Source organism: Manihot esculenta, chromosome 3, assembly GCF_001659605.2.
Source record: "Manihot esculenta cultivar AM560-2 chromosome 3, M.esculenta_v8, whole genome shotgun sequence".
Classification (NCBI taxonomy): domain Eukaryota; kingdom Viridiplantae; phylum Streptophyta; class Magnoliopsida; order Malpighiales; family Euphorbiaceae; genus Manihot; species Manihot esculenta.
Window position 1 is genome coordinate 8,680,438 of NC_035163.2, and position 23,592 is coordinate 8,704,029.

The 23,592-nt window shown below is 30.6% G+C and overlaps 1 protein-coding gene across 1 annotated transcript; it reads right to left on the reverse strand.

Moving 5' to 3' along the window:
* Window positions 1-3,634: 3,634 nt before the first annotated feature.
* Window positions 3,635-7,650, reverse strand: LOC122723264 (rhamnogalacturonate lyase B-like). The gene is made up of 15 exons (XM_043955043.1): window positions 7,550-7,650; window positions 7,336-7,402; window positions 7,086-7,207; window positions 6,947-6,997; window positions 6,737-6,856; window positions 6,522-6,641; window positions 6,290-6,425; window positions 5,759-5,929; window positions 5,452-5,607; window positions 5,167-5,364; window positions 4,924-5,065; window positions 4,678-4,837; window positions 4,470-4,586; window positions 3,959-4,085; window positions 3,635-3,874 (listed from the first exon to the last, which is right to left on the reverse strand). Exons 1-15 carry the CDS (start codon window positions 7,648-7,650, stop codon window positions 3,635-3,637), a joined length of 2,028 nt encoding a protein of 675 aa, XP_043810978.1.
* Between the last annotated feature and the right edge of the window lie 15,942 nt (window positions 7,651-23,592).

Genomic DNA, 23,592 nt, shown 5'->3' on the forward strand with positions numbered 1-23,592 from the left:
AAATCTATCAGGATAATCGTCTCTCTGTTTGGAATGATATCCCTTTTTATTTAATAAAATTTTATTAATACAATAAATAGTTTTACTTTCAAACAAAAAATTTTTATAAATTTTTATATTTATATCTTAAACTTAAAATTTTATTTAATAAGCCAATAAATTAATATATATCACAAGTATACTTATTATACAGGTGAATAAAATAAAAAAAAAATTGAATAGCTCAAACAACTTATGAGATATGTGATTAAGATGTATGAATTTCTATGATATCATAAAGGAAAAATATAAAGTACTTTATAGAATAAAATATATAATATTTTATTTTGTTTTATTTAAAATTATGGATATGAAGTATAATTTTTTATATATTAAAAATATGTATATAATTTATAATATTGAGTATAAATATTCAATGAAATATTTTAATACGTAATATTTATGTGTAGTATTTGATGTAATGAAAAATTATTTATAGTAAATATTTATTCATTTACTATATTTAATATTATATATGATAAATATAAAATAAATTTATTATTTAAAATTTAAATTAAAAAACTATATATTTTATTAATATAAAATTTTAGAGACTTTATTGTAATTTATTGTTTGACTTTTTTATATTTAATTTAATTATTTTAATTTTAATTGTGACAATGAAAAAGGTTTGGATTTATCAAAATATAAAATTTTAAATATAAATATAAATTAATATAAATTTCAATTTTTTTTATCTAATAAACTTTAAAAATAATAAGCCACATGTTATGATAGTCATATTAAAAAATCTAAAATTAATTAATGTTAATGAATAAAATTAATGTAAAAGTAAAAGAATTGATTTCATCGTTCAAGATTATAAACTTAGTATATAAATATAAAAATTTGTAAATTGAGAAGAGGAAGATAACAGAAATAGATTGAAAGGATTATTTCATTAATAATAGAGATAAAAATTAACTTATTAATAATAAAAATGCCTAAAATTTAAATAATAAATCTACTCAATAAAAGGATGCACCCAAAATTAAAAGATAATTATTATTTTTATTGTATTAAAAAAATAATTATTATTTTTATTGTATTAAAAGTAAGGTGTATTTAACAAAATAATTAAATTTTTTTCGTGAAATTATATTTATGCTACAAAATTTAAATTTGAATAATTAAATTAAATTATAATTTTAATATTAATCAAGATTTTAATTATAAGTTAAAATCATTTTTAATTAAAAAGTCAATAAAAACCATGATTAATATTAAAGTTGTTGTTAATTATTTAAAATTTAAAATGTTAAGATATAAATATCATTTTAAAAAATGTTTAAATTATTTTATTTAATAAATTAAATAATAAATCATTGGTGAATATTATTATTATTTTTTTAGTTATATAATTTATTTTGGGTTCCGTATATTCTTAAATATACAATATTAAGTTAAGCTTTCTATAAACTTTTTTTAAAAAAAATAATTAATTAAATGATAAAATTTAATTTGTGATCATATACATTTAAAAATAATATTTATGAGTTCACTGTTTTAATATTGAGTAATAAAATAATATTATATTTTACAAAATATAGTAATTCTGTGTAAATAAAAAATTAAAAAAATAGTATATCTAACGTGGTCCAAAATACACTAGAATCTATACAAGAGAAAATAAATTAGTTAGACACTGGAGGCTACCACTTCTATACTAAAAAATAATGATAAAATAAATGTACAGTAGAATACGTCTTTGAATATTTTTATATTTAAAAAAAAAATAAGTTAACTAATAATTTTGTTGTAATTTTTTACATTTTGATGGTTGTTTCTCACTTAATAGATAAGAATTGAGAGGAGATCTTTCGTTAATGTGAAAAAATCATGGTCTGTTTCTGTAATCGGCTTTTCTTCAAATTTTATTGATTTAGTTGTTTCGGAATGTAATATTCAATGGAGGTTTATTAGTTATTATGAGTTTCCGGAATCGCAACGACGATAACAATCTTGGAACCTTATTCGAGATTTATTTCGTAGAAACTCTTTTCCGTGACTTTGTTCGGGAGACTTTAATGATTTATACTCGAGAAAGAAGAATGAAGAACGAGTATTTTTGTCAAATTATCTTATGCAGGGGTGTAGAAGTTTGATTTTGAATGATAGTAAATATTTGTTAGATTCTAGAACTAATATTTCTATTAGTTAGATTTATCATAATATTATTCTAACTGCTCATATTTTGACCTAAATCTATCAGGTATAATCGTCTCTCTGTTTGGGATGATATCCCTCTTTATTTGATAGAATTTTATTAATACAATCAATAGTTTTGCTTTTAAAAAAAAATTATTGAAATAAATTATATCTTTTGTAACTATTTAAATAAAAATAAAATTTGAATTTTTTTTTTATTATTTATCTTATCATTATAAACATTATATAAATAGTTTGTTAATAACATTTGCTCCTAACCCCTCTATATGGCAAGCTCGGTTTATACCATTTTTTTAATAATATTTTTAATATTTTATTTTGTCATTTTTTAATTGTTTTAAAATTTTAATTATTTAGTTATTAAATTATTATTATTATTAGTGAAATAATTATTTAGTTATTAAATAATTATTATGATAATAAATTTATATTCATGAATTTATTATGATAATAAATTTAAATTTGATTGATAAAATAATAATAATGATAATAATATAATAATTTATATGAAAATTAATAAAAGGCAAAAGACCTTTTTAAACCCTTGATAAATTTTGAAATAGTCATATAATTTTTTAATAAATTTAGATATTTTGTTAGTCACGTGAATTTAGATTCTTCATGCTGTAGTTCATTGTGAAAGAGTTTGTTAGTTTGAGTGTGGTTTCTTAGGCTCTCTCTGTGTTCCTGTGAAGTGGTGAATTGTGCGTGTTTGAGGGGAGTTTTCAATTATGGATAGAACAATGGCTATAGAGACAAAGTAATAAATAATAGATTTTACTTTTACTGGCTAAAGTATTAGCTACATGTATAGAGCAAGAATTTAAAATAAAAATGAGAAGAATTTCTGTTTATTTAATGAAATTTTTTAATATTATTTAATTAAGAAATTCAATAAATTAAAATTTTTATTGAAAATTTACATAAATTTTTTAAAATTTATCAAGAGTTTAAAGAGATTTTTTATTTTAATAAAAATATATAAAAATCAAGTTATATACATTAAGTTAAATAAATATACAGGAAACGTTAAAAATTAGTAGTTAAAAAATAAAATAAAAACAAAATTGCATCAACCACACTCAATGTGTAATCATACATAATACCAATTGACTTTACTAACAGTTGTTAAGACATGTTCTAAGTTACTTTTTCTGTTTTAGTGTGGTTGGCTTTATTTTTTTCTTCATTTTCGTGGAATCGTTCCATTGACAATTATTTTATTACGGAGTTTTCAATAATGCTATATTTTTTATAAATAATTGATTCAAAATAGTCATTAAATGAATGACAAAAGACAAAGATAAAAAGCTCAAAATGTAGTAGTTATGTATTGAAAAAGAAAAACAAAATCTTATTAAATGTTATTATCCATATATATATATATATATAAACATTTACAAAATCAATGTTTTACCACCCACCATTAAGCTTTTGTCGGTGCTTCTAAACGAATATAATCATACATAATACCACTAAAAGGGCTTCCATTTCTAGTCTGAGTAAGATAAATTGTATTCTTTCCTTGGAGAAGTTGAGAAGCTGGTACTTGAATGCTATAGAACCAATATAAACCATGAATTCCGTATCTTGCAATAGCATTATCCTTGCCTATTAGCCTTGTTGTGAAAAGAGGTCGTTTGACATTGGCATTGTTGAACCTCACCTTTTGCATGCATGATAGATTTTTCATTATTAAGTTTAAGATATAAAAGTAATGAAATTGCTAAGTAAAAAGCGAATGGTATACCTGAAGTTCAGAATTAGTAGCTGATGCCAAGGCTATTTGCAAAGTGTAACTTCCACTTTGCATTACACTTTTAAGTTCAAATATGATCTGCCATGTAGTTGCCTTATATGCCGTATTTCCAACCTTTCTGCAATTTGAATAACCAATCTCAATATAATTATTATTAGAGAAAAATATAAAAAAGTATCTTGTAGTTTCATTAGTTTTTCATTTTAGGGTATATGATTTACTTCAAGATCTGTGATTTAATTTTGTGTCATAATAGTACACTGTGATATAAATTTTATAATAGTGTAGAGTTTAGAAATTATCATTGCTTGTAACTGAAAAGATATTATGAGGTACTATTTTGATACAAAATTGAATCACATATCCTAAAATAAACTACAGAGTCTGAAGTAAAAACCCGATGAAACCACACGGTACATTTTTGTACATTTTCCTTATTATTATTATTATACTTCAAGTAAATTAAAGATTGAGAGAAAATAAAATAGATGTTAATAAGTACCTGTTAACATGGGCGAAGAACCAATCTTTAGCATAATTACTAACACCAACGGTATATATGAGATCATTCTTAGGGTATAGATCAGTATATCTTTCCCACAATCCATATTGTCTAAATCTGTATAGGAAAAAGCAATAATAAAAAATGATGCATGATATTAACTTTGGATGAAACAAGAAGGCATGCAGCAATGTGGAAGGGAGCTAACTTGTTTGCTGGGCTATCAATATACAATTTGTTGACGAGTGTTGGGTTTGCGTCTGGTACATAGAATTCAGAAGCAGTACGATCAGGAATGCCAATTTCCCAAAGAGTTGTACCATTTCTTGGAGGATCATATGTAAGTACACCCAATTTGATCTCAGATCCTGTAGTTCAACATGTACATAATTTCATTAAGTAATTAAAGAAAATTAGTTTAACCATTTATAAAACTACTATAAGCTATAAATACCTGGTTGAATAATGACATCAACATTATACTTGTAATCTCCAAGAAAACCAGGAACAAATGCATATAAACTATATTTCCCAGCTCTGATATTTTTAATTGAGAAACTTCCTTTCTTGTCAGCTTGAGTCCAAAATTGGTAACCCTATAAGTAAATTGAAAAAACATAGCAATGTTTAGCCAAGAAATTCCTCATGTTGCTAGATAATTTGAAAATGAAATTTCAAATTTGTTGAAATTTCTAACCTTTACTTCTGTTTGCCATGAGCCCACAGCACCTGGTGCTGCCAATCCCACATAAGCTAAACTTGCATCAATCAATTTTTCATTGATGTATGGGTCACGAACTACTAATTGACCTACGACATTTCCCCGTTGATCAGAAGAAGGGAAATCTTCAGATCGAGGAAAATTATATGGCCAGCTTTTAACTTCAGTTGACATCTAATAATCAACAACAAGCATGAGTACTCAAAATTGCATCCAAAATTCTCATGAACAAAAAGAATGAATAAACAAATAGATATGTACTTGTCTTTTAGCATCTTCCCAAAGGGCTTTGGGATTTTCAGAAGGCGGAATAGAATTAAGATAGACGTAAACAGGGCCAAAAACTTTCTTCCATGGCTCTCCATTTCGATACTCTGTATTTAAGTCCTTCCCAGCATAATGAACACTACCAAACATCTAAACAAAAATAACTGAATTATAATTAAAATACATTTGTGATAAAAAAAGAATTTTGAAGGGAAATGAACCTCTCAATGTAAAAATATTGAGGCGTTCTACTTATAAATTGTTAACAAGTAGTGAAAATTTTCAAATATCACATACTCACATTGAGAACAATAGGCCCCACATGAGAGGTTAGGTCTTGCTTGACGGGGCCAGCATCGCGAAATTCATTACTGGGTGTGATCATCCAAAATCCAACCGGTGGGTCATTTGATATCCACCCATGCACCTTGTTGTCTTTGTTCTCACAAGAGTACTGGTATTTATCATCCACCTGCACGTATCATTCCACAATATTAATGAATAAAATAATAAATGAAGGTACACAATAATAAGACGTTTCAATTTTTTAAATTCCTAAGAAATTAATTAGCATTTATTATTTTCCTATAACATTTTCTTTGATTTCTAACACAATTTTCTTTCAATTATTTTACATTTAATCAAAACACTTTGCACACTATCAATATATTAATCCAATAATGAGAAATTAAAATGAAGCTATTAATACTTAGGTCGATCCGGTCCACGTATACCCAAAAAATACAAAGTGGGTCCATCTATTGTTTCGCGATGGAATCTATTTATTTATGTCTTGTAAATCTTTTGAATCCATATTCTCATAATTAATTACCTCTCCTTTTTGTTGAGGGTTGACTGGATTTGTTAAAAGAACAGCTTCAGGATAGGCTAGAGGTTGGCCAGTGGTGCGATCTTGAGGCATTGGCATTACTCTCTGCCTATCATCGGATATTGCCATGTAGTGAAACCTGACCATTGATTTCATAAATAAATGTTCTTGTTGCCTTCAATTGATTAATATAAAATAAATAATGATAAACAATATTGATTAATTCTCCATTTACTTTTCACTTTGAAGTTTGAAAACCACTCTAATTTGATCCATATCAACGTCAGGCCACCCTTTTAAGCGTTCCATTACAGCATACAGATAAAGCCCTGAGCTTCCACGTCGAACTATGTACCTGCAAAGTTGAAATCGGTGTGTAGAGATTAGACTTTCGTTAACTTTGTTTATTTCTTATAAGGTGAAAAAAGTATGCAATGAACTAGGGCTCACCTTTTGTCTACCTTCAAGGGAACTGTGGTTTTATCCATTGAAGGGCTCCATATCTTAGAGAACGAAATCTCTACTTGGTCTTCATTTTGCACTATAATACTAAACTTTGTAGCTTGTACCCTAAAAATTATAGTAACAATTAAAACTTCAACTTGAAAAAAAATAAGCTTAACTAGAGTTTATAAAGTATTAATTTAGATATGCATTTACTTGTCAAAGATGTTAGAATCTCTAGGTCGGCTCCATACCACATCCCAGTATCTAAACTCCAAGAATTACTAACCACAATTAGAATTTATTATCACAATGTAATGAATAAATAGAAACTGATAAAGGATTAAATGCATACCCTCGATTATTTTCATAATTCTTGGTTTCAAGTACGTTATCCATTTCTTTATATTTAATTCCGATAACATCACCGCCTGGACTAGAGAAATTGACTTGGACAATTCCATTATCAATCACCACCTTATTTAAACACATTAAATAATTAATTAATTGTATAGAATATGTCGGTAATAATAGAATACAACTATGATATGGAGATTTATAAGTGACAAATAAAAAAAATAAGATGGAAAATTTAAGTATATTACTTGCTTATCAGTTACTTGTAGCTGCACCCCAAGAGCTGAGCTCTTTTTAGTTGTACTTGGAATTTTACTGCAAATAGAACAGTACGCATGTTATTCCTAATAAGCTTAATTACCTTACTTCTCTCTTCTTTGTCACCACATGCCAGAAAAAAAAAAGTAGTAATGAAAATCACAAAGAAGAAACGAAATAAAGAGGAAGATCATGAGTATGAACCTTGTTGGGATCTTCGCAGAGGAAGCAATAAGGAAGAAGAAGAAAAAGCAAAGACCGATAGCAGGCCAGTTAGACCCAGCAAGCAAATGCATCTTGCCCATTTTGTGCGGAGAAATTCTATAAAATTTGAAGCAGAGAAAAAAAGAAGTTAGATAACTCAAGAAACATAAAATTGATCAAAGGAAATTATAATAATCGCTAAACAGGAAATATAAAACATATTTTGCTTAATACCGTTATATGCTTGACGAAAATTGATTTTCAATACCAAAGAAAATATTTGGAAAAGGATGAAGATTAAGGAATATGATAAAGGATAGTGATATATTTTTTCTTTTCACTATGACTAACAATCAATGCTTAATTTGACTCTTATTTATAATATCAATTTTAAGAGTAACAAGTCTAATTACAAACTAAGGTTGTTTAAGCATGCAAAAATTTGATGGGTGTTAAACATTTTTTTATTGTTATTTCTTATGGACATCAAGCACGACAAAAGGAAAAACCCCACTACCACAACCACTTAACTGCTGACTAAGAAATAACAAAAATGTAAAATGAAAAAAATTTAAAACACCACTCAAAAGTAGAGTGGAAAACTCACATTCTGGGCGGGAATGAGGAAAAGCTCCTCCCTACCCAAACGCGATAGAAAGGAGAAGAAGGTGTGGCAGACGACGAGACAGCCTCTCTCTAAAAAAACTTTAGAGAGAGGTTCTTTTGAATAAATCTCTAGTTTGTAATTGGCCAATGGTAAAAGAACCTAAGGTGGTTTTAAAAAGAGCAATCAAGACACAAAAATATCTAACATCTCCTATTTATGGTATTTCTATATTAGGATATTCGTTTATGTTGCTATATTTGGATTTTCTTTATTTTATTTGCTTGGTATTGGTTGGTATACTAAAATATTTGTTTACTTATTAAAAAAAAAAAGAGGTGGACGAGGTAAATGTTGCAGAGCATGTTCATGGATAGCCACACAAAAGAAATCAAAAAGTGAAAAACAAAAAGGAGAGATTATGAGAAAATATTAAAAAAAGGAAAATGAGAGGTTTTCTAGAGATAACGAGCCTCTCTCTAGATTTAAAAAATGAATCAAACATCCATTTTCGAAAAAAAAAAACAAATAGTAAATAAAGGTCAAGCATAAAAGAAATAATATAAAGCTAATTTCACTTATATTCAATTAAAATATTTATGAAATCTTATTATATTTATAAAAAAAAAGTATGTCATGAAAAATATTTAAAATACCTTAATGAAAATATAGGGAGAGAAGTGCCGAAAGCAGGCTAGGACTATACTGAAATGTGACATATTTATAGAAAATCTAATATCAATGGAAAACTCTGATGTCATTATTAAATTTAGTTCAGGTCTAACTCATTGCAAAAACTAACACAAAGCATGCCTTCTTGTTTCATCTAAAGTTAATATCATGCATCATTTTTTATTATTGCTTTTTCCTGTACAGATTTAGACAATATGGATTGTGGGAAAGATATATTGATCTATACCCTAAGAATGATCTCATATATACCGTTGGTGTTAGTAATTATGCTAAAGATTGGTTCTTGGCCCATGTTAACAGGTACTTATTAACATCTATTTTATTTTCTCTCAATCTTTAATTTATTTGAAGTATAATAATAATAATAAGGAAAAGGTACAAAAATGTTCCGTGTGGTTTCATCGGGTTTTTACTTCAGACTCTGTAGTTTATTTTAGGATATGTGATTCAATTTTGTATCAAAATAGTACCTCATAATATCCTTTCAGTGACAAGCAATGATAATTTCTAAACTCTACACTATGGTAAAATTTATATCACAATGTACTATTATGACACAAAATTAAATCACAGATCTTGAAATAAACCATATACCCTAAAATGAAAAACTAATGAAACTACAAGATACTTTTTTATATTTTTCTCTAATAATAATTATATTGAGATTGGTTATTCAAATTGCAGAAAGGTTGGAAATACGGCATATAAGGCAACTACATGGCAGATCATATTTGAACTTAAAAGTGTAATGCAAAGTGGAAGTTACACTTTGCAAATAGCCTTGGCATCAACTACTAATTCTGAACTTCAGGTATATCATTCGCTTTTTACTTAGCAATTTCATTACTTTTATATCTTAAACTTAATAATGAAAAATCTATCATGCATGCAAAAGGTGAGGTTCAACAATGCCAATGCCAAACGACCTCTTTTCACAACAAGGCTAATAGGCAAGGATAATGCTATTGCAAGATACGGAATTCATGGTTTATATTGGTTCTATAGCATTCAAGTACCAGCTTCTCAACTTCTCCAAGCAAAGAATACAATTTATCTCTCTCTCTCTCTCTCTCTCTCTCTCTCTCTTGATTATATTTTCTAGATTTTTAAAATTATATAAAATGAATGTATTTTTCTAATTTTCTATGAAAAATAAAAATAAAACTGAAGATCGAAAACAAAAAATAGTTTTCTATAACTAAACGCACCCTAATAAATTTGAATAAATTTTTTGTGCATTTTGTCTTTTTTTATAAAGAGAAAGAAAAATCTTGAAAAGATCACATTACCACGTCAACAAAATAAATTTAGACCATGTAAAACTCTCTAATAGAAGATTCATTTAAGGGTATCTATTAGTGAACACACCACAACGTTCACTAGCTTGTTTGCGACTCTATTAGCCTTTCTATAACTACGACATAATCACACTTGCCAAGGTCGACAAAGGAGGTCACAACACTGGAAGAGTAAATTCACATGCTTTAGGTTTAAAGCCTTGTCATTTATCAGATGTCCTTGGAGTCTAATTGTGTAATAAACTTTACGTATGCCAAATCCTAGGCCAGATATTAAACATGAAGCAAAGTTTAAAATTTAGTTTGCATAATGTTACAAACTCCAACTCTAACTAAAATACTAATGACCAAGACCTTTTGAAGTCACAAGGAACTCCTCCTCCACCATTATAATTTGAATTACCCAGATTCTCTATCCATATTCAATTTAATTAATCTAGGTCCTAATGATTCTTAAGACATAGAGACAATATATAGCTATAAAAGTGGAAACAATAGAAAATTTGTGTAAGGAAGCTCTAATATTAAATTTGAAGAAAATATAACTTTGAAGCAATAGGCCGTTATTGTGTACAACTTTACTATGCCACATGCAAATCCCCATAACCTGAGGCTAAGGATTTCTAAAAAAGAAGACTCAAAACAACTCATACTATTTTTAGATTATACGAATTCCAAAACCACTCAAATTAGTTCATTATCTAAAGCAACCTAAAGATTATGAATCCTAAACCCACATCCACGCCTCTCTAGTAATATTTAAAATCATGGAATATTATTTCTTTATACTACTCGCAGTTTACATGTTAGAATCATTAGTGAAGTGTAGCATCCCAAAAATAAAATAAAATAAAGTAAAATAATAAATAAAAAAATAAGAATAAAAAAGAAGAAAAAAAAAAGAAAAAAGAGAGAAAAAAAATAAATTAAATTTTAATTTAAGGACAAGTGGCAATTTGCTAACCACTTAACCAAATAAAAAAAAAAAGAAAAGAAGAAAGAAGAAAAGACTAGAAGAGAAGAGGGAATTCATCTTTCCCATTTTCTTCTTCTGCCCTTGAACAACAATGAAACCCCATTTCTCCATCTTTTCTTTTCTACACCAAATTTCTTCAAACTTTCACCTCCAATCAATTACCCATTTTCTCCCAATACCTTTCCAAAGTAGAATTTGAAGAAAAGAAGAGACATCAAAGAGAAAATTCAAGATTGAGGGAGAGTGAATATTAACCAAGGGTTTGGAAATTTAAAGGTATGTTAGGGGTTTTGATGTATAAATATTTCTTATAATTTTTATGTGAATATTTATGAAAAATATTGTATTAATATTATTTATTTGTTTATTTTCCATGAAGAAGAAGTGGAAGGCAAGAGTGGAAACTCTAAAGGGAAAGGAAAGGAAGATTAGAAACCCTAACCCAGGGAATGCTGCACCTCCTCCACCGCCAGCAGAACCAATAGTTCCTGATGTCCAGATACCCAAACCTAGCTCATCAGTTGGGGGTAAGGTAAAGATGACGGATTACCTAAAGTTGGATGCCCCCAAGTTTGAAACAGGTGATGACCCTTTTGAGTATCTCAGAACGGTAAAGATGATAACTGATGAGTTGGGAGCAAGTGACAGTAGAGCCATTCAGATGGCAAGGTTCACATTGAAATGTAAGAAGGCAAGGGAATGGTTCAAAAACTATGTGGACCCACGGTTGGAGAGCTTATCCTGGGAGCAGTTTGTCAATGAGTTTGCAGGATGGGCTTTCCCAGACAGTTCAAGGGAGCTTAAGATGATTGAGTTTGAGCAACTGAGGCAGACGGAAGAGATGAGTGTTGATGAGTTTACAGATAAGTTTTTAGAGTTGTTGCCGTATGTGGGGCAAGCTTGTGATACGGATCAAAAGAAAGCAAGGAGGTATACCATGAGACTCCACTCCAGGTATTCCTCTTTGATCCAATTAGCAGAGAGGGAGAGTTTCCATGCTATAGTGGATATGGCCCGAAAGATGGAGGTTAGTGCCATTATTCAGGGAACAGTTAAGCAGTCTGTGGCACAGTCTTCGGGTTCCAAAGTCCCGGGGACGAGTGATGTTAATCTCTCCTCTCTGAACGATACTACCATGAAGAGTAAAAAGGGTGACAGAGGCCTCAGAAGGTCGAAGAAGAACAAGTTCTGGAACCGATTAAAGTCTGGTCTGGGAATAGGTGATGGCTCGAGCTCCGGTTCGGATGGCTCCAGATGTACAAGGTGCGGTAGACTGCACAAGGGAGTCTGTCGGATTGGGACAACAGCATGTTTCAGGTGCGGACAGGAGGGGCACATGGCACGTGAGTGTCCCACTGCGACCTTGGTGACACAGTCCCAGCAGACAGCTTCAAACAGTATGGCTCAACCAGTAGCTCCAGCCATGTTTTAGGGCAGTGGTCGAGGCAGAGGGAGAGGGATAGCTCCTTCTTCAGTAGGTTCCCGCGGAGAAGGTCCATCAGCTCCAGTTCGGATTTTCTCCATGACCCAGCAAGAGGCTGACACATCGGACATGGTGATGACAGGTAATCTCACTTCTGTATGTTCTGATGTGTATGCTTTAATGAACCCTGATGTGTTTCTCTTTCCTTGTTGCTTCGAGAGCCGTAGATAGAGTGGGTTGGATAGCTTCTGGGTTGGAGTGTCCCCTTTGGGTCAGTGGACCCAAGTGTGATCCATCGGTGGCAGAGTCAGTCTGCCGATATAGTTCAGAGTATGTTGTGAGTAGATCTCTTCCAGCCGACCTAGTGGTTCTAGATTTGACTGATTCTGATGTCATTCTAGGGATGAACTGGCTTTTTGCTCGTAGTGCTACCTTGGATAGCAGAGACGAGGTAGTCAGGTTCAGAGTTCAGGGTGGATCAGAGGTAGTCCTTAGTGGGGACAGAGTAGAGATACCTAAAGGTTTGTTATCAGCCCTACAGGCTCGTGAGTTGTTCAGGAGAGGTTGTCAGGGGTTTCTTGCTCATGTTAGAGAGCATAGTAGTCAGGTCAGGGAGCCCACCTCAGTGCCCGTAGTCAGAGAGTTCTTAGATGTTTTTCCAGACAAGCTGCCAGGTTTACCACCTGCTAGGGAGATAGAGTTTGAAATTAAAGTGATAATGGGAACCAGACCCGTCTCTACCCCTCCCTACAGGATGGCACCTGCAGGGTTAAAGAAGTTGAAGAGAAGTTGCAAGAGTTGGTAGACAAGGGTTTCATCCGACCGGGTACCTCACCTTGGGGTGCTCTAGAGTTGTTTATGAGAATAAAGGATGAATCCTTAAGACTTTGTATCGACTACAAGTCGTTGAACAAAGTCACTACTAAGAGCAAGTATCTGTTACCTAGGATCGACGATCTATTTTAGACCAGCTAGCAGGAGCCGGTTGTTTCTCCAAGATAGATCTGAAATCCGGGTATCACCAGTTAAGAACCAAGGGAGAAGATGTGCCAAGACGGCGTTCAGGACCAGATGTGGGCACTATGAGTTCCTAGTGATGTCGTTCGGGTTAGTCAATGCCCCTGCAGCATTCATGGACCTCATGAGCAGAGTTTTAGTCGGTTTCTAGACCACTTTGTTATTGTCTTCATTGACGATATCTTGGTGTATTCCAGAACGCAGAGGAGCATGCCCATTATCTGAGGACAGTGTTGCAGACCCTGAGAGAACATGGCTTGGATGCCCAGTTCTCCAAATGTGAGTTCCGGTTAAGGAGTATATCTTTCTTGGGTCACGATATGTCAAAAAAAGGGTTTTGAGGTAGATCCCAAGAAAGTTGAAGCTGTAGCTAACTAGCCCAGACCCACTACCGTAATGTGGATTAAGAGCTTTTTGGGTTGGGCAGGTTAACTACTGGAGGTTCATCCAGAACTTTCCTAGAGTTGCGGCTCCTATGACCATATTGACCAAGAAGGACCAGAGGTTGTGTGGTCTGACCAGTGTGAAAAGAGTTTTAAAGAGCTGAAGAAAAGGTTGACGTCAGCACTGGTGGTAGCTTTGCCTACCAGTAATGAAGATTTCATAGTGTTCTGTGATGCGTCCCGTGTGGGGCTAGATTGTGTGTTAATGTAAATGGCAGGGTAATTGCTCATGTTTCTAGGTAGCTGAAGAAGTATGAGTTGAATTACCCTACACACGATCTAGAGATGGCAGCCGTGATCTTTGCGCTCAAGATGTGGAGGCATTACCTTCATGGGGTAAAATGTGAGATCTTTACAGATCATAAAAGTTTGCAGTACATCTTGAGTCAGCAAGAGTTGAACCTAAGGCAGAGAAGATGGGTTGAACTGCTTAGTGACTATGATTGCAAGATCCAATATCATCCGGGTGAGGCAAATGTTAGGTTAGATGTCCTCAGCCAGAGATCACTCGGCAGTTTATCCCATATTACAGTAGAGAGAAGGCCTGTGGTTAGAGAAAGAAGTAGAACTACTGTGAGTCAGCAGAAGAGTTATGTAGCTGTCCGCAGGAAGCATGTAAAGTTTCAGAAGGGAGAAGAGTTTTATTAGAGTGCGCAGCAGAAGCATGTTGAGGTTCAGGAGAAGGTTGGGTATTGCTGGAGGTGTCTCCTAGGAGAGGGAGATTCGTTATGGGAAAAAGGGTAAACTAACTCTAAGATACATCGGACCCTTTGAAATCCTGCAAAGGATTGGGAATGTATCCCACGAGTTAGATTTGCCTACTTCCGTGGAGGAGATCCATCCGTTTTTCCATGTTTCCATGAGATGTGAGTTCGTGTCGGATCCGAGTGAGGTTCTTAAAGGACCAGAGGTGAGGATCTCAGGGGGGATCTCACCTATGTTGAGCAGCTAGTACGGATCGTAGACACACAAGTCAGAAGGTACAGGAACAAGGAAATCCCGATGGTGAAAGTCCCTTGGAATCACCTTAGTATGAGGAGTACGCCTGGGAGACCGGGGGTTCTTACTCCAGTGGTACCGTGTTTCTTTTTTTATGTGTTTATATGTTTATGTTATATTATGTGTATGCATGTGCTAGTTGAGGAACATTCGGGGACGAATGTTCTTAAGAGGGGGAGAATGTAATACCCGGCTAGACCCCGGCATCGGAATTTCAACTTTCCGGCGGAATCTCCGTTGGAATCCGGAAATCTCGGATGTCGGAGCCTTCTAGAAGGGTAAAATAAAGGTTTTCTAAAATGTTTTTAAGTGTTTTGAAGGTTTTCAATGAGAAAGAAATTGAGTTTTGAAAGAAAAGACCAAGGAGGGAAGAACCCAAGTTCGGCCGTCGAACATGGGGCTGTTTAGGAGGCACGTTAGACTTCCGAATATGGCTTTCTTTTTCGGCCGCCGAACCCCAAGTTCGGCCGACGAACGTGGTGAAGTTTTGGAAGCAGCTTTGGCCGCCGAAGGAGGTTTGGCCGGCCACCTATAAAAGGCCCTTTGTTCGGAAAATGGGCGAGTTTCCTCTCTCTTTTCGGGCATAGGTGAGTTCATGCTCTCCTTTGGTTGTTTTTATGCTTTTTCTTCAAATCCCTCAAGTTTTCATGAGTTTTATCTTTGCTTTGAAGAGTTTTAAGCTTTGATCAAGGTTTTGAGAGTTTGGAGACTTTTGGAGCTTGGACTCTCCATACCTTCAAGCTTGGGTCGCACCAAACCTCGATCTTTAAGAGGTAAGTGTAGATCTTTATCCTTATGATGTTTTAAGTGAGTTTTATGAAGGGTTAAGGGCTAGGAATGCATGAGTTGTATGGATGTGCATGTTTGGGTTTTGATACCCTTTATGATAAAAGTATGTTAATGCATGTTTAATGAGATGTTTGTTAGGGTTTAAGCTAGTTTGAGACCCCTATATGCTTGTTGTATGAGTTGTGCATGTTTTGGAAGTGTTGGATGTGAGTGTGGGAGGTTTTGGAGGCGGATTGCATGAGGCGGAAACGGGTTCTACCTTGCTGGGGAACCCAGGTTCGGCCGCCGAAGGTAGTTTCGGCTTTCGAACCTGCCTGTGGAAGCAATCTTTGGCCGCCTAACCTTGCCCCCGAAAATGGACTTTCGGCTCTGGAAGGGACTTTCGGCCGCCTAACCTTGCCCCCGAAAGTGCCTGGCTTTCGTCTCTGGAAGAGACTTTTGGCCGCCGAACCTGCCTCCGAAAGTGCCTGACTTTCGGATCTGTGGGAGCATTCGGCAGCCGAATGTGCCGCCGAAGGTGCCTTGTCCAGCCTTCCTTTGCTTGTTTTGCATGATTGTTTTATGATATTTTAGGGGGTTTTTGGGGAGTTGTTTAGAGTCCTGTTAGAGTATGTTTGGTCCCTCATTTGAGTCCACCTGTGTAGGATTGGACCTGAGGAACCGAGGTGTTCAGCAGTGTTAGCTGCTTCAGAGTTAGTCCAAAGGTAGCCAGAGGTGAGTAGAACTGAACTTTATGTTTAAAAAATAAATTAAATGTTTTAAGCATGTTCATGCATCATGAATACCATGTTATGTAATAGGTTGTTTGCATTAGAATTCACGAATATGATGCATTGCATAATACGATGATGATGATGTTGATGAATATTGAATGATCCTCTAGCCCTCTGTACGATATGATATGATATGATATGACATGAGATGGAAAGACCAGGCGTGGCCGTATCGCCCCTGGCAATAGGTTATATGTAAGAGAAGACCAGGCGTAGCCGTATCGCCCCTGGCATAGTCGGACATGTTATGATATGAGCTATGTAAGAGAAGACCAGGTGTGGCCGTATCGCCCCTGGCATAGTTGGACATGTTATGATATGAGATATGTAGAGGGCTATTGGTGACAAGTTCATCCTTGATGTGTATTGTTTGTGATGTGATGCATTTCATGATGGCATATGTTTAAATGTTTTCCTTATATAGTTCTGCTCACTAGGCTTTATAGCTCACCCCTTTCCCCTAACCCCAGGTTTGCAGGGTCAGAGATAGTTCAGGAGGTCGGCAGGTTACGGCTATGGTTATGTTATGTAATAGAATAGTAGTGGACATGATGTAATGTAAAGTTATGTAATGATGTAAAAGTATGTATTGTAATGTAAGGATATGTAATGACATGTCATGGTTAGAGTTGTGCTTTGCCCTAGTCATGTATGGTTAATCCCTTTTGACACATGATCTTTATGTATGTTTTATGATGAGATTTGTTGAACCAAGCTTGACGTATGATATGTTGACCCAACTGGAGCATTTGATGAGGGTTCCAGTAAGGGGTTTTATGTTTACAGTTATTGTGCATGCACAAGTTAAGCTTGGAAAATGAAAGGAAAAGTTTAAAGTTTTATGTTATGTTTGATCATGTACGGGATTATACCAGTTGTGCAGGATGTATGTTAGGCTTGCTACGGGTCCCGGCGACCTTAAGTCGATCTGGATCCTAGCGCCGGTAGCGGTCCGATTTCCGGGTCGTTACAACTGTATATTTGTTGGAGGAAACCTAGTGTCTTGGAAAAGTAAAAAGCAAAATGTGGTATCCAGTGCCGAGTCAAAATACAGGGCCGTGACTCAATCCACTTGTGAGATTCTGTGGATAAATCATCTGCTGAAGGAAGTTGATATGGATGTTGCGTCACTCGCGAAACTTTGGTGTGATAATCAGGCTGCTCTTCACATTGCTTCCAATCCATTATACCATGAACGTTTAAGCATATTGAAATTGATTGTCATTTCATCCGTGAGAATATTTAAGAAAATTTAATCCCCACTAGTTATTTGAAAATAGGAGAGCAACTAGGTGATCTACTCATTGAAACTTTAAATGGGCCTCGAATAGAATATCTTTTTAACAAGTTGGACATGATAAATATATATGATCCAACTTGAGGGAAAGTGTTAGAGCGTGAATATAATCTGTACATAATTATAGGAGATTACATAATTATAGATTAATTGATTGATAGAGGATTATTAGGAGTTGACCTTAACAAAACCTTATAATCTGTATATATATCCACTTGCTTCAATGGAAAAATATATATATCCACTTACTTCAATGAAAAAATATATTGAAATTGCCCAATTATTCTTATCTTATTATATATATGTCTTGAATTCATGATAAATTTTAGGGGTAAGCATTCGACTGATTTGATTTAAAATCGAACTGAATAAATTGAAAATTAAAATTTAATATTTATAAAGATCTAGCTGAATTGATTTTAAATATAAATTAAATCAAATCAAATTGATCTGATTTGATTCGATTTGATGGATTGAATTTTTAATAGATTTTTTATTTTTAAATTTTATTTTTAATATTTTAAAATTTAATTGAAATATTTCAACTCTAATTATGGTCTAATCTCTCTATATTATCAAAAATAATATATCATTATTACTAATCATTTCGATTCGATTTTTCTATTTTTTTCTAATCAAAATTGAATCGAACCGAAATAACTAAAATTTTTAAAACTGAAAATCAAATCAAACTGAAATGAATAAAAAATCAAACTAAAATTTCAAATTAATTTGATTTGATCAATTTTTTCGATTTGAACCAAATTCACCAAAAAAAATTTTCCATATCCTATGATCTGCATGTTTTTTTTCCTTCCCACTTTGATTATCTCTACCTGTGTTTGTACTGTTCTATGTTTGCAGTTTTACCAGCACTTGCAGCTAACGCTGTTCCACTTTTGTATCCTTTTTCTTTTCCGCAGCAGCTATTTTTTCCTCCATATAATTATTTTCCTATTAAAAAAGAAATAAATGTGTAAAGGTGTGGTATCTATTTAAAAGAAAAGTAGAGTAAATTATGAAATTTACTAAAATAAAATTAAAAAAATTAAAATGCATTAAAAAATTTTCCTTACCGTTTATTTACAAAAAATAATTTATATTTAAAAAATATTTTTATATAAAATATTTTTTAATAAAATAGTTTATTTTATATTATTTAAATTTAATTTAAAAATTAAAATATATCAACAAATTTATTTATAAAGGTGTTAATAAAATTTTTAAAATTTAAATGGTTACTTTCTCTTTAAAAAAATTATTTCTTTAAAATAATTTAATTTTTTTATTAAGAAAAAAATTTTATTAACTAAATTTTTTAAAATTCTTAAATATTAAAATATATTATTTTAAAATATATTTTTTATAAAACAATCGGAGTAGAAGATGATGTTGCTGTTATCCCTATTAAGAGCTCCAGAGATATTCCGATCGTCACTTATGATTTCTGTATGGTGGGGATGTTTCTCATATACAATCCAATCAATTTTCAGAATATACAGATCTCTTTGGCAGACTTGTGGCGGCAATCCTCGGACAGTTATTGTATTGAATGATTTGGTTTCTAGTTACAAGCCGGACATTTTATTTTTGATGGTAATAAAAACTTTTAGTTCTCGTATGAAATTTTTTCGTAATTTTTGATATTTTGATGGTTGCTTCTCAGTTAATAGATAAGGATTAGGATGATGTATTTCGTTAATGTGGAAGAGTCATGGGTCTGTTTTTGTAGTTGGCTTTTCTTTAAATTTTATTGATTCGGTTGTTTCGGAAGGTAATGTTCAATGGAAGTTTACTAGTTATTATTGGTTTCCGGAATCGCAACGAGGACGTCAGTTTTGGAACCCTATTCGAGCTTTATCTTGTAGAAGCTCTCTTCCGTAGCTTTATCCGAGAGACTTTAATGATTTAAACTCGAGAGATGAGAAAGAAGGCATATCTTTGCCAAATTATATTATGCAGGGGTTTAGACAGACACTTGAGAAGTATTTTTATCAATTTATCTTATACAGGTGTTTGATTTTGAATAATGGTAAATTTTTGTTAAATTCTAGAATTAATATATCTGTTAGATGGGTTCATCGTAATGCTCTCATATTTTGACTAGAAAATCTATCAGTATAATCGTCTCTCTTTTTGGAATGATATCCCTTTTTATTTAATAAAATTTTATTAATAAATAGTTTTACTTTCAAACAAAAAATTTTTATAAATTTTTATATTTATATCTTAAACTTAAAATTTTGAATAATGAATGCAATCCTTTCACGTTTGTCTCAATCTTAATCGTTAGTTTCAATCAATTTTGACCAAAAATTTTTTTAACCCACTTATCATACCGTATTGATTATTAGTTTTAAGGTTTTTTGGATAAAAAAAAATTTAAATATTTATATTAATTCATATTTATATCTAAATATTTAAATTTTGAATAATAAATCAAATCTTTTTAATTTATTAGAATTATAACTAATTGAATTTTAAATTTTAATTTTAATTATTTTAATTTTAATTGTGACAATGAAAAAGGTTTGGATTTATCAAAATATAAAATTTTAAATATAAATATAAATTAATATAAATTTCAATTTTTTTTATCTAATAAACTTTAAAAATAATAAGCCACATGTTATGATAGTCATATTAAAAAATCTAAAATTAATTAATGTTAATGAATAAAATTAATGTAAAAGTAAAAGAATTGATTTCATCGTTCAAGATTATAAACTTAGTATATAAATATAAAAATTTGTAAATTGAGAAGAGGAAGATAACAGAAATAGATTGAAAGGATTATTTCATTAATAATAGAGATAAAAATTAACTTATTAATAATAAAAATGCCTAAAATTTAAATAATAAATCTACTCAATAAAAGGATGCACCCAAAATTAAAAGATAATTATTATTTTTATTGTATTAAAAAAATAATTATTATTTTTATTGTATTAAAAGTAAGGTGTATTTAACAAAATAATTAAATTTTTTTCGTGAAATTATATTTATGCTACAAAATTTAAATTTGAATAATTAAATTAAATTATAATTTTAATATTAATCAAGATTTTAATTATAAGTTAAAATCATTTTTAATTAAAAAGTCAATAAAAACCATGATTAATATTAAAGTTGTTGTTAATTATTTAAAATTTAAAATGTTAAGATATAAATATCATTTTAAAAAATGTTTAAATTATTTTATTTAATAAATTAAATAATAAATCATTGGTGAATATTATTATTATTTTTTTAGTTATATAATTTATTTTGGGTACCGTATATTCTTAAATATACAATATTAAGTTAAGCTTTCTATAAACTTTTTTTAAAAAAAATAATTAATTAAATGATAAAATTTAATTTGTGATCATATACATTTAAAAATAATATTTATGAGTTCACTGTTTTAATATTGAGTAATAAAATAATATTATATTTTACAAAATATAGTAATTCTGTGTAAATAAAAAATTAAAAAAATAGTATATCTGACGTGGTCCAAAATACACTAGAATCTATACAAGAGAAAATAAATTAGTTAGACACTGGAGGCTACCACTTCTATACTAAAAAATAATGATAAAATAAATGTACAGTAGAATACGTCTTTGAATATTTTTATATTTAAAAAAAAAATAAGTTAACTAATAATTTTGTTGTAATTTTTTACATTTTGATGGTTGTTTCTCACTTAATAGATAAGAATTGAGAGGAGATCTTTCGTTAATGTGAAAAAATCATGGTCTGTTTCTGTAATCGGCTTTTCTTCAAATTTTATTGATTTAGTTGTTTCGGAATGTAATATTCAATGGAGGTTTATTAGTTATTATGAGTTTCCGGAATCGCAACGACGATAACAATCTTGGAACCTTATTCGAGATTTATTTCGTAGAAACTCTTTTCCGTGACTTTGTTCGGGAGATTTTAATGATTTATACTCGAGAAAGAAGAATGAAGAACGAGTATTTTTGTCAAATTATCTTATGCAGGGGTGTAGAAGTTTGATTTTGAATGATAGTAAATATTTGTTAGATTCTAGAACTAATATTTCTATTAGTTAGATTTATCATAATATTATTCTAACTGCTCATATTTTGGCCTAAATCTATCAGGTATAATCGTCTCTCTGTTTGGGATGATATCCCTCTTTATTTGATAGAATTTTATTAATACAATCAATAGTTTTGGTTTTAAAAAAAATTATTAAAATAAATTATATCTTTTGTAACTATTTAAATAAAAATAGAATTTGAATTTTTTTTTTATTATTTATCTTATCATTATAAACATTATATAAATAGTTTGTTAATATTTTATTTTGTCATTTTTTAATTGTTTTAAAATTTTGAAATTATTATTATTATTAGTGAAATAATTATTTAGTTATTAAATAATTATTATGATAATAAATTTATATTCATGAATTTATTATGATAATAAATTTAAATTTGATTGATAAAATAATAATAATGATAATAATATAATAATTTATATGAAAATTAATAAAAGGCAAAAGACCTTTTTAAACCCTTGATAAATTTTGAAATAGTCATATAATTTTTTAATAAATTTAGATATTTTGTTAGTCACGTGAATTTAGATTCTTCATGCTGTAGTTCATTGTGAAAGAGTTTGTTAGTTTGAGTGTGGTTTCTTAGGCTCTCTCTGTGTTCCTGTGAAGTGGTGAATTGTGCGTGTTTGAGGGGAGTTTTCAATTATGGATAGAACAATGGCTATAGAGACAAAGTAATAAATAATAGATTTTACTTTTACTGGCTAAAGTATTAGCTACATGTATAGAGCAAGAATTTAAAATAAAAATGAGAAGAATTTCTGTTTATTTAATGAAATTTTTTAATATTATTTAATTAAGAAATTCAATAAATTAAAATTTTTATTGAAAATTTACATAAATTTTTTAAAATTTATCAAGAGTTTAAAGAGATTTTTTATTTTAATAAAAATATATAAAAATCAAGTTATATACATTAAGTTAAATAAATATACAGGAAACGTTAAAAATTAGTAGTTAAAAAATAAAATAAAAACAAAATTGCATCAACCACACTCAATGTGTAATCATACATAATACCTATTGACTTTACTAACAGTTGTTAAGACATGTTCTAAGTTACTTTTTCTGTTTTAGTGTGGTTGGCTTTATTTTTTTCTTCATTTTCGTGGAATCGTTCCATTGACAATTATTTTATTACGGAGTTTTCAATAATGCTATATTTTTTATAAATAATTGATTCAAAATAGTCATTAAATGAATGACAAAAGACAAAGATAAAAAGCTCAAAATGTAGTAGTTATGTATTGAAAAAGAAAAACAAAATCTTATTAAATGTTATTATCCATATATATATATATATATATAAACATTTACAAAATCAATGTTTTACCACCCACCATTAAGCTTTTGTCGGTGCTTCTAAACGAATATAATCATACATAATACCACTAAAAGGGCTTCCATTTCTAGTCTGAGTAAGATAAATTGTATTCTTTCCTTGGAGAAGTTGAGAAGCTGGTACTTGAATGCTATAGAACCAATATAAACCATGAATTCCGTATCTTGCAATAGCATTATCCTTGCCTATTAGCCTTGTTGTGAAAAGAGGTCGTTTGACATTGGCATTGTTGAACCTCACCTTTTGCATGCATGATAGATTTTTCATTATTAAGTTTAAGATATAAAAGTAATGAAATTGCTAAGTAAAAAGCGAAT